This window comes from Pyricularia pennisetigena, chromosome 6 (assembly GCF_004337985.1).
Source record: "Pyricularia pennisetigena strain Br36 chromosome 6, whole genome shotgun sequence".
Taxonomy (NCBI): Eukaryota; Fungi; Ascomycota; class Sordariomycetes; order Magnaporthales; family Pyriculariaceae; genus Pyricularia; species Pyricularia pennisetigena.
Genome location: NC_043744.1, coordinates 5502325 through 5514278, shown reverse-complemented (window position 1 = coordinate 5514278; position 11954 = coordinate 5502325). Strand labels below are relative to the sequence as shown.

At 51.0% G+C, this 11954-nt stretch overlaps 4 protein-coding genes across 4 annotated transcripts; 2 read left to right on the top strand and 2 right to left on the bottom strand.

Annotated features, from left to right (window-relative positions):
- Positions 1-879: 879 nt before the first annotated feature.
- PpBr36_05373 (uncharacterized protein) lies at positions 880-3272 on the top strand (the record flags this gene model as incomplete). Its single annotated transcript, XM_029892529.1, has 4 exons — positions 880-951; positions 1043-1362; positions 1832-3034; positions 3107-3272. The coding sequence occupies 4 exons, from the start codon at positions 880-882 to the stop codon at positions 3270-3272; spliced, it is 1761 nt and encodes a 586-aa protein (XP_029749998.1).
- A 2190-nt stretch (positions 3273-5462) lies between these two features.
- Positions 5463-6704, top strand: PpBr36_05372 (uncharacterized protein; the record flags this gene model as incomplete). The annotated part of the gene is made up of 1 exon (XM_029892528.1): positions 5463-6704. The coding sequence occupies one exon, from the start codon at positions 5463-5465 to the stop codon at positions 6702-6704; it is 1242 nt and encodes a 413-aa protein (XP_029749999.1).
- Positions 6705-8243: 1539 nt separating this feature from the next.
- PpBr36_05371 (uncharacterized protein) lies at positions 8244-9718 on the bottom strand (the record flags this gene model as incomplete). The annotated part of the gene is made up of 4 exons (XM_029892527.1): positions 8244-8624; positions 8714-8801; positions 8929-9278; positions 9707-9718. 4 exons carry the CDS (start codon positions 9716-9718, stop codon positions 8244-8246), a joined length of 831 nt encoding a protein of 276 aa, XP_029750000.1.
- An 877-nt stretch (positions 9719-10595) lies between these two features.
- On the bottom strand, positions 10596-10763 carry PpBr36_05370 (uncharacterized protein; the record flags this gene model as incomplete). Its single annotated transcript, XM_029892526.1, has 1 exon — positions 10596-10763. One exon carries the CDS (start codon positions 10761-10763, stop codon positions 10596-10598), a length of 168 nt encoding a protein of 55 aa, XP_029750001.1.
- Positions 10764-11954: the final 1191 nt, after the last annotated feature.

The window sequence follows — 11954 nt, the reverse complement described above, 5'->3', positions numbered from 1 at the left end:
TGCATTGCGCCGTAAGGAGATGAAAAGGATGTTATGTTGACGAATGCGAAAGGAAGACGATTCGCTCTACCTTGTCGTCATAAGAAATAGCAACAAAAGCCACGTTTGCTGCGACTAGGCTTCAGATATTATTTTTAATATGAGATCATGCTTCCGCAGAGGGTAAGTCATTCTCTTCCTATCATTAATTTTTGAAAATCATCACCAGCCTTTGTTTTGGTGAAAGGAAGAGAAGGAAACTTCAACTGAATTTTTTTTTTTTCACATTGGTTCTGTTTTTCAACCCCATACCTGCGCGCACGCACGTCAGGCAAGGTATCCATCTTATCTGAAGTTGGTTGTTCGCCATAAGCGAATAAAACAAAATTCCACATACATGCATAATCGGTGAGCGTTGGGTACGCTAAGGACCAAACTCCTACCAATCTGCATGTTTAATGGCGCATTTTCAGACGGACCCCACTTCTGCCTTGTTCTGAAGGTCTACGCCGCGTCAGGCTATGGAAAGCCTCCGTTCCTTGCGTTGGCCCCACGATCGTTTGTCTTCCAGCCTCCTTTTTCCAAGGATCCCTTTCCGTTCTTTTATTCACATTTTAACCAGAATCACTCGTGTTTATCCGTCTGTCATTATCAGCTAGACAGTTGATTCACTTTGTTGGGTGAACAAGACCAATTGGGCCAGCCGACCCGATCAAAACGAGACGCTTGGCAATTGATTACAAAATCTGCCGGTCGCCGAGAGCCCGCCTTTCTTTATTTGCGCGCGTGTACCCCAATCCAACTTTTCGAACCGCTTACTTGGCAATCGCGAATTTGCCAAGACCTCAGCGCAAGCCTCGAGACACGACGTCTTAAAAGAGCTATAATTCAATACCCAAAATGGCGGACTTTAACCACTTCGGTGGTTCGGACGAGGAGAATGCTGAGATCAAGAGGTTGAGAGCCGAAGTGGTAAGTAGCTGCAGCTGCAGCTCCCAAGCTGGGATTGCATCGCGTCGCATACCCGCTTGTTCTGATGATTTTTTTCCTCCGACTGCTGCAGGACGCCGACCCAGACAGCTTTGAGAACTGGGAAAAGCTTGTCAGAGCCTGCGAGACGCTCGACGGTGGCCTCACACGAAACTCTAGCCCTCAGGCACTCGCAACCCTCCGCGATGCATACGACCGATTCCTCCTCAAATTCCCACTCCTCTTCGGATACTGGAAGAAGTATGCCGACCTCGAGTTCACAATCGCCGGCCCGGAATCGGCCGAGATGGTGTACGAGAGAGGCTGCGCAAGCATCACAAATTCGGTCGACCTGTGGACCGAGTACTGTTCTTTCAAGATGGAGACAACCCACATTCCACAGCTGGTCAGAGAGTAAGTAGTAGATGGTGTAGTTTTCCTTCCCCATAACCACACCGTCAACAACAGTTCATCACCGCACGTGCGGGATCCGGCCCTTGTCTGAGAAAAGGCCAAGCCATGCTCGCGACACGATCATGTTAAAAGTCGCGAGGAGCGCAAGAAACAGAGAATTGTACAGATGAATAGAGCACTGGACGGTGAGATAATCAAACCGACAACAGCCATAACTCTCTGCTACTGGAGTGCTCTCTCTCACACAAAACTACCAGACCTGTCTTCCCCGCTGGCACACACAGTTCGCTCATGCCCGTACGCACCTTGTGAAAACACTTCAAACCATGAACTACCATCGGCTCTTGTAGCGGTGGACTAGTCGTTGTTTGCACAGAGATCCCTTTTTCTGTATTTGCCCTCCTTCCAACCTCTCCCCCGCTACCCTGTCCTCGCTCTTGCCTGTATACTTACTAACATGTCTGCACAGTCTCTTCGAGCGTGGTGCCGCTTGTGTCGGGCTAGACTTTATGGCCCACCCCTTCTGGAACAAGTACCTCGAGTATGAAGAGCGTCAAGAGGCACACGAGAACATCTTTCAAATCCTGCAACGGGTGATTCACATCCCCATGTATCAGTATGCGCGCTACTACGAGCGGTTCAGCACCATGGTGCATACCCGGGCGCTGGACGACGTTGTGTCACCTGAACTCCAGGCTCGCTTCAAGTCCGAGATCGAGGCCGAAGCGGCTGCTTACGGCGTGGCCAAGACCGAGCCCGAGTTTGAGCAGGAGATGCGTCGCAAGGTGGACGCCCACTATGGTGAAATCTTTACCAAGACGCAGACAGAGGTTACCAAGCGGTGGCTCTACGAAGCTGAGATCAAGAGACCTTATTTCCACGTGACAGAGTTAGAGCACAAGGAGCTGTCCAACTGGCGCAAGTACCTCGACTTTGAGGAGGCCGAGGGTAGCTTTGCCAGGACGACTTTTCTGTATGAGAGGTGTCTGGTAACATGTGCCTTCTACGATGAGTTTTGGTTCAGATACGCCAGGTGGATGTCGGCTCAGCCCGACAAGACCGAGGAGGTTCGCAACATATATCTGCGTGCTGCGACAATATTTGTGCCCATCAGCCGTCCCGGCATAAGGCTGCAATTTGCCTATTTTGAGGAGAGCTGCGGACGTATCGCCATGGCTCGGGAGGTGCACAATGCAATCCTCTTGAGGCTTCCGGGCTGCATCGAGGTCATCATATCTCTTGCAAACTTGGAGCGGAGGCATAACGACATTGATGCGGCGATCGAGGTCCTGAAGCAGCAAATCGAGTCTCCCGAGGTTGACATCTGGACAAAGGCAGTCCTGGTGACGGAGTGGGCAAGGTTGCTGTGGACGGTTAAGGGCACGGCAGAGGAGGCTAGGGCCGTGTTCCAGAAGAATGCGCAGTGGTATGGTGGCAGCAGGCACTTTTGGATGCAGTGGATTCAGTTCGAGCTGGAGCAGCCGACGTCGGCAGAGCTCGAGGCGCAACACGGCGAACGACTGCGGGAGATCATCGATAAGATCCGCACCGAAAGCAACATGTATTCTGCCGCCAAGAAGGAGCTGTGTGGCGTCTATCTAGCCTATTTGCAACATCGGGGCGGCAAGGACGCCATGAAACAATTTTTAGCTATCGACCGGGAGATGTATGGGTAAGTTGCACCGGGACCTGAGAATGAACAAAAATTGACATGCAGTGCTAACTAACTCTTGATATTTTTCAGACCAACTTCTATCTCGTTGGCCGGTAAGGCAGGCAAAGAGAACGGAGTTGCTGCGCCCGAGGTTGATGAGGCCACGAGGCTAAAGGCCGAGGCGCGCCACTATAGCTTTTACCAGCTTCACGCGGAACCCAGCCACGAGGAGCAGGGCACTGCCTCGTTCAATTGAAGCGGTCTGGCGCTTTGAGGATGGATTTCGCAAAGCTTGACCTGTTTGTTGGCTTGTTTTAAGCCAACATTTTTCGTATACTCGACGTTATACCTGAACATGAACTGACGCATGACCTCCCCATGAGGCTCAAGGGTCAAGGGGCTTACTTGTCTCCTTTTTATTTTCTTGGGGTTTTTAATTCACGTGTACCATAATGCCAACGACTAGTGGCCAACTATATTAGCAAAACTGGGGTTTTGGGGATGCTGGAACGCCTTTTGCCCTTGCTCTTTTTTTTTTTTGCTGGGGGAGGGTCTTTGGATCTTTTTTGAACGCATAATCTGGGACGAGATGGCATATCCGGGGTGGTCTGGTGCGATTTGATGTCTGAATCAAAATCTTGCTCGCGTTTAGTTTTACAGGTTTGCTGCCAACGCCTAGGGGCGGTGAACACCAGATGTTGTGTGTAACTCAGCCATAGATCATGCCGCTGTTTTAGGTGATCGGGGCTTGCAAAAATTGGCTTCAAAATGAAATACAGAGGCCTCACGCGACTCGGAGGTTGATGGTTGAAGGAACTTGGCAGATTGCTGACAGCACCAAGTCACATGCCTTGATGGGTCAGGGGCCATCAATAGACATTTGTTATTATTATTATTATTTTTCCTTTTTTATTCTTTTTTTTATTTTTATATTTATTAAATGATCAAGGCAGCCACATTGCCAATCAAACGCAACGGCCAAGCAACATTTTTAATCGGGGTACCTATCTAATTAGCCATGGGTTTTGGAAAAAAAAATTCCAACGAAAGATTCTTGGCAAACTAGCAAATTGTTACTGGACTGGAAGAGAGGGGGAGAGGACCTAAAAAAAAAGGCAAAGTTGATCCGATAACATACATTGCATAACCGCTCGAGGTCCAGTCATATCGCTCATCCCCCTTGCCGTTTGTTTTTTTTTTAGCCCAGCCTTTGGTGTTGCCTTCTTGCATTGCGAACCCCATCTTGCCCATCCATCACTAAAAAAAAAACCACACCCCCATTTATTGATTTTCTTTTCTTTCTTTTTTTTTTTCCCGTAGCCTGCAGTAGGTCTCTTCTTTTGCAAGGTCACGCGGGCCATGTCAATCGGGACCTTTTTTTGTTGGCACAGTGCAAGGCCACGCAAGTATCTTTTTTTTTTTTTTTTGGTTTAAAAAAAATCCAAGAAAGGCCTGGCAAGGACTAAAGAATTTCTCCACACGGAGCGGCTGACTTGAATTGGATACAAAGGGCCGAGGGGGATTCGTTCCATCGTCCACGAGTTCGCTGTTCCGCCCCTCCCTTATTCCTGCTTCGATTTCAAAGCAACAGGCAGGGTCCAACCTTAAGACCTGATAGTGGTTGTCGGGTTTTATTTATTATCTACTAGAAAGAATCGCTAGTCAATCACTTGTCTTTTTTGCCAGGGATTAATCAAACCAAAACTACAGAAAACAAAGCAAGGGAGATTTGACACTAAATTTGTCGATTTAAAAAAAAAAAAAAAAAAAAAAAAAGGGTACAGTAGTATTACTGTCCCAGCAGCTGTATGACGTTTCTGTCGACAAGGGCAGCGTACCAACCAGTAAACTGTTTTGACATTACAACGACCCCACGTGGCTGGCGGGCGAACGAGTTGGGTCCCGTTACTTTTTCTTGCACATCAGACAAAAGAAAAACTGGGGAGCGAGGCTTTGCTGGAGTTGAACTTGGATGACTGACCTTTTTGGGGATTTGTCCAATTCGCTACTTACTATAGTTCATGATCCGGTGTTTTTCGTGAGCAAAGCCTTTGAGTCGTCTTCTTTGTTGTTATTTTTTTTTTTTCCTGTTCAACTTCTACTTCTCCTTTATTGTTGCCAGTTGCACTTTTTTTTTTTCTCGTATTGAAATAACCAAGAGATATAGAGGCGCGCATTTTCCCCCATTTTGTTATCGTCTTTTCTCCAGTCTCCCCTAGGCCTCGTCGCAGGGGCAGATTGGCGAACGGTCCCCTGGTATTGGCCATTACATGCCCGGCCGATCCCGCAAAGCATTAACAAGCGAATAAAAACCGCACTAAATCTGAAAACGGACCTTTTTTTCACCACAAAGCAGCACCAAGAGACCGAAAAACACACAAACTCTCGTTTTGTCTTTCACTCGCTGGGCGATTCGTCTTGTTTTGCCGCCCCCACAGATGGCAATATGGAAAGCTCCAAACCCGCCGCTACCCCTTCCCAGGACGCGGCGGCACCGTCAGAAGGATCTCAGCCGCGACAGATTGACGACTTGAGCCTCCAGTGGGATCAGACTTATCTGCGTCTAAACTACATTCTCGGCAACCTGGGCGGTCCCGTAGCCGCCGCGGGTGCCGACAACAACAACTCGTCTTCTTCCTCGGCGTCCGCACGAACAGGCGCAGAAGGATGCGCAGAAGCAGCGGGAGCGCCATCGTCAGCAACGCCGGGGCGCAGAAACAGCGTCGGCAACCGCGCGGGCGACAAGGCGAACAGCTCGGCCGTCCCAAACTTCCCAGGCCTGTCCAGGCCGGACGCCGCCCGCAAGGTCTCGCAGATAGCCACCTGGTGCGACGAGGTGGTCTCTCAGGCCGGCGCCGGTGTCTGCAGCTGCTCACTTGGTTCCTCGGCGGCCATCTCCGCCGCAGACGACACGCAGTCTTGCTCCCTCACCAAAGGCCTTCTCCCTGCTGCGTTTGTAGCCGGAAGCCTGGCCAGCCCAGCCGTCAGGTCCAGGCGCAAGCCTTCCTTCGTCGCCACGGCTGCCGCAGCACCGGCCGGCAGGGGCGAAGATGGCGGCGGGCCTAGAAGTAGCAGCAGCAGCGGCAGCAGCAGCAGCAGCAGTAGCGGCGACGACGTTGACAGCCCTGGCGACGCCGACGTCTGCGCGCTGTGTTGTCGGCATGGGGACGTGAGGGACCTCGTCGCCGAGAGTTGGCCGGGCGACGGCGGCGCCGCGAGGAAGGCGTTCAGGAGGGTGCAGCTAAGTCTGTTGCGGATCGGGCGCAGGAGGCCGCAGCTGCTGCGCCGGAGCGAGGAGCCCTTCCCTCCCGACGCCGACCCCAAACCAAGCCATAGTTACATCCAATCACAGAATTACAGCGCGGCGACAGCAACGCCGCCGGCAGACTCGAAACCAGCCGCCGCCGTCGCCACCACATCAATGTACCACTACCGGACCGATCCAGACGACCAAGACGACCAGGATCTCAGCTCGGACGACAGCACCAGCACCACCGGGAGCAACAACAACGGCACGCAAAGGCAAAAGTTTAAACCCACCGGCAGCGGAGGCGCCAGCAGGACGCTGGCGGCCAGGGAGCAGATGGAACGTAACCAGCGCGCCAAGGACGCGAGGCTGCGGCGGGCACAGAAGCTGCTGGAGAAGAGCCTCGTCGTGACGCCAAAGACGACGGGCGTACAATCCTGAACTTGGCGCCCCTGTCGGGCGCGGAAGTGCGTTTTCCTTTTGTTATGTTTTGTTTGTTTTTTTGCTCACTTCCAAAGAAATCGGTCCGGAAACAGTGAGGTTTGCTCACTAAAAACAAATACCCTGATACCATGATACCCCCCCCCCTACGGATAAATTTCCCGTTTTTTGTACACGATCATACCACCGTCTCCCTTTTTTCCTCCAGCGGTGGTATTGGGAAACACATTATTATCATCATCTTTTTTTTCCTTCTAATGGTTATGTAATTCTTTCACTAGCTTCCTTTTCTGATTTCCATGATGGGGCTTTTTCGGCTCTTCGAAGCATTGAAAGCCGCCGTCATGGGCGGGGATCGGCTGTATTGCACCAGACAACAGCATCAGCGCGCGCAACGCATAGAGATACACGACGTTAGGCTCATCTTAGCTAGAGGAAGGGATACGAGGGGGGAAAACATATATATACGAATGAGACAGTTTTGATATCCCAAGATCCCAAAGTCGGTGAACTGACGCTCAGTGAACCAGTCAGTTTGTTTGTTCACGCCGCGAGAGGCCATGGATAAGTTTCTCAGATTATCAATCATCACTTGACAGTCATGGACCAAGGCAAAACGGAAACCGGATGTTTGATGAAAACGAGTCGCTCTTCGGCAGTCGTGAAGACATTGCCTTGGCGCCATCTTTTTTTTTTTTTTTTTTTTTGGTTATTTTATTTCAAACTCTTGGTTGCATGTCATACTCCGTCTTTCTGATCAACGCTCACATCCACGTCGATCCCAGAATACAACTTAGACTAGTGAAGACACGGTTTAGAAGAGACGGAAAGAAAAACATGACTGAAGGGAAGAGAAAAAAAGAAGAAAAAAAAAACGCAAATTACTTGGAGGGGGAATTGGTAGGAAAAAACCTGTCGCCTTAACCCTCTTTGTCCGTTATGGTTCTCGATCCCGGCTCAAAGAAATCAACGCAATTCATAAGACTTGATCTGATTTTCTAAATCAAATCAAAACACACAAAAACCAGAAATTGTCATGTATTTCCCCCGTTTATGGACGAGATCACACAAGAAGCTTGCGCACCTTGTACATCATGTCCAGCTGTCCATCGGCCAAAAAAAGAAAACTTCAAGCAATTGACGATAAGGGGGCATGGTGGACGACGGGAACTGAAAATAGAATGGTGTCTCGGTTCAGCTCCGTGTGTATTTGACCAGAAAAATGAAGAGCGAAAAATGAAAACAAAAGACGACTTGATCTGTCCTGCCCTGCATTTCCGATCCCGCCACAGCCCAACTCCCTGCTGACCAAAGACCAATGCCGCATTTCAGTAAAAGCCTCAAGCCAAACCAAACATTCCCACAGCGCGGATTACCGAAAGCTCAACACCCAACATCCCGCTGACGGAGACGACGGTATAATATCTCGTGCTTGGCAGCACAAGGCTTGACGCCAGGATAGTAGAGGGGAAAGGGAATCTGATTATCTGTTTCGTCCCATTAGGGGACGCGTCGAAGTTGGGTTCACGGTCCGTGCGTTTACGAAGCGGGGGCAGCGGCAGGCTCGTCAGCCTTGGCCTCCGTCTTCTCAGCAGCGGGCGCATCCGTCTTAGCCTCGTCCTTGGGGGCAGCAGCCGCATCGGCAGCACCGGCGGCGGCCTCACCCTCACCCGTCTCAGACGAGGTCCAGAGGGTCAGGTTGTCGCGGAGCAGCTGCATGATAAGAGTGCTGTCACGGTATGACTCCTCGGACAGAGAGTCGAGCTCGGCAATGGCATCGTCAAATGCCTGCTTGGCCAGGTGGCAAGCGCGGTCGGGCGAGTTCAGGATCTCATAGTAGAAGACGGAGAAGTTAAGGGCCAGACCCAGACGGATGGGGTGAGTGGGGGTAAGCTCTGTCTGGGCAACATCGGTGGCGCTCTGTTCAAGTCCGGCTTGTGGTTAGCACGGCGAATAATCCTGCGACTTGCGCAAATTTATATCGATATCCGCGGAGGACTCGGCATTACCTTGTAGGCCTCATGAGCAGCGGTGGCAGCAGACTTGCGCTTCTCACCCGAGGCAAACTCGGCGAGGTAACGGTGGTAGTCACCCTTCCTGTAATGTTGCGCAATCGCAGTTCAGTAATGTGATCAATGGGGATGCCAAACGAAGACAATGCACAAAATCGACATGGTTCTGACGGGACGGTAACCGACGAAAAAATTCAGGCGCAACAACGTACATCTTGTGGTAGAAAACCTTGGACTCGCCCGAGGCGGCGTTGGGGATGAGCGACTCGTCAAGGACATCGAGGACATCCTGGCAGACCTTCTCAAGCTCGGCCTCGATCTTGTTGCGATAGTCACGGATGGTGGACACGTGCTTGTCTGAGCCCTTGGACTCCTCCTTCTGCTCGATCGAGGAGATGATGCGCCAGCTGGCGCGGCGGGTGCCGACGACGTTCTTGTAGGCAACCGACAGCAGGTTGCGCTCGTCGACGGTAAGCTCACCACCAAGCTTGGCAACCTCCTTCATGTACGTAACCATCTCATCGTAGCGCTCGGCCTGCTCGCAGAGCCTGGCGAGGAAGGTCTTGCTGTATAGTTGAAAACGGTTTCGTCAGTTTTCGCTCACATTGGGATCGCATCACGATTGGGCCGCTGACGGGCGAGCCTCGGTTGGCGGGGTTTTTGCTGGATAACAACAAACCTTTCGCGCTGTGGGAGAGAGATATTGTCAGCCATGGTTTCTCTTGAAATCTCGACTGTGTACGGTTTCACGGATCGGATATGGTGCGAGCGAGTGTCCCGTGCGGACAGGAAAGAAAAGATGGGTTTGGATCACGGGCTACAACCTGGGCAATGGTCGCTCGGTGAGGAGGCCGATTGCGCTGAGGCTGCGATGATGCGGGCGCCAATTTTGCGGGATGCACGGGAAGGGGGAATAGGCAGGCGAGCAGCACACTAGGTGCAGTTTATGCAGCACGAGACAGCGCAGCTGGGATTTTGATTTTGACGTACCTCGGTGGCCATTGTGAAATTTGTGGGATTTTTTCGGATTGAATGCTCGAAGAAAAGTCGGAATCGGGAGTGGGCGAAGTCAACGCGGGTAAAGAGGGTATCGAAAGGTTGGGAAGTGGAAGAAGACGACGTTGGCGGAAGACAAGATCAAATTTGCGGTCGATGGAAATGGGGGGGGGGAAAGAGGGATGATGTTGTTGAGGGAAGGCAGCAGCAGGCGGAAGGCGGCCGAATTCGAGAGTGACCCGCCCAGTCTGTCAGTCAGTGTTTATTAGAGCAGAGAATAGCCCGGGCGTATTTGCAAAGCAGGGCTTCTACCACCCACTGGGCTGGGTTGGGTTGATTGCTACCGACTTTGGCTGGCTGGCACAGGGCGGTGCAGGGCGGCGGGTATTATTTTGCCCCACCCTACGAGTCTGACTGTGACTGGCCCAGGCTGCGACTTGCGGCCGGGGGTTTGGTTTGGTTTGCTTTGGTTTGCTGAGGCAGGCCCGATGGAGTTTATGCTTTGCCACGGGTAGGTAAGAGTTTGTTTGTACCACCTGGACTTGGACTTTACTTGTTGCTTTCTCCATCCATGCCAGCCGTTCGTTATCCCTTATCCTTATCGTGTCGTGTTTGTGTTTTGTTTGTGGTTACCCGTTGTTCTCGTTGTTGCTGCCAGTCCAGCTCATTTTGCGGGATGAGGGGTATCCGCTCGTCCATGCGCCGGCTTTCGCACTACAGAGGATGGATCATTTTATTTTTACTCAATCCCTTTTCCGGGGTCTCTCAATCTACAACTGGGCCTGCCACGTAACACGCAAACTTAGGGAACTCGTTACTTTCGCAGGTATTCTACCACTGTTATCGACGGGCTGACAATACGATCGATTTCCGTATGCATCCCTCACCATGGTCCCGGTTCTCCCTCTGGTACTCTGTTTCCCTTGGATCGACTGCCAAGCATAATAGCCTGCACTTTCAGGTCGGTACTGCAATTTATTCCATCCCCCGGGACTTTCGGGGTCGAAAAACCGGGGCAATTGTTCGGCACGAGGCGAGGGTCAGTCCACATTCCCACCGCTTACATCGGGCTGTCAAGACACAGAAAAATCAAATAAATGACCTGCAAAGATTGTATCAATTTTTGGACGATTTTGCGCGCGTTGTCCGTGGGCGAGCAGTTTGAAAAAAAAAAAAGGGTCTTGGTCTACTTGCCTGTCAAGGAGTGGGTAGCCTTATTCACTTGGCATTCGAGGCTCTCACAAAGGGTCGATGATTGCCCCTCCTTCTTCATCTGGTTTGGCGTCGGCCTCACGTGTCTGATTAGCTCGCAGATGGGACCAATCAAACTTGGTTGATTCAGCTTCACCCTGGCCCACTTTCTTGGGCGCGCCGCTAGGAACACCCTGAAGAATCGACGAACAACTCGGTGTATCGTAGTAATGATCATTGTGTTTGGTTTGCAAACGATGTATGATTAATTGCCTACCTAAATTACCACCTGGGATCGATTGCCATCGACAATAGTGCCAGTACAAGGCCCTTCCCATTCAGCAAATCCACACGGATCAGATCTGTTATTTAACCTTATTCAATGGTCATAAATTGGCACAATGCATAAAAATGATGATGGAGAGAGCGGCAGTTATTTGTGATCTTTTATCCGCGGTTCACTGCCAAAGTCGTAATTCACACAATAGTGCTAGGCTGCATATTTGCGATTGACAGCCTGAGCAGAACCAGATCTTTATTTTTTTTCTAGCTATCATAAGCCGGCACTGAGGCGCATTAATGCTTCGTGTTTCTCACTCAGCTACACCGTAGTGTTGTATGCCCGATTCAATCGGCAAACCGATTTGAGTATCTCCCTTCTCCCTTGCATGATTGTGAATTTTTTTGGTTGCGTCATTGATAGCCTCTGAGGCACAAATGGCATGTCGTTTAGACTACGTCTTCCCCGATGTCCCACCTTTGTTTTTCTTTTGTTTTCCCCTTATTTTCTTCTGCCTGTAGGCTTGGTCAAGACAACCCGTGCACTCCACCGAACCATGACGCGGTCAGCCGTACGCCACGAACGTTGAAAGGTAGTCAAGATGAGGCATTAGGTACTGGAGCGTCTCCAATCGTGGACTGCACACTACGGCCAAGTTGACAGTGGAAAGCTTAACTTGAGGGCAACATGGCCGAACTAAACCGCAAACCCGCAACCCGTTGTATCAACAAAGTCGGACGATGCAAAAAAAAAACAAAAAAAAAAAAAAAA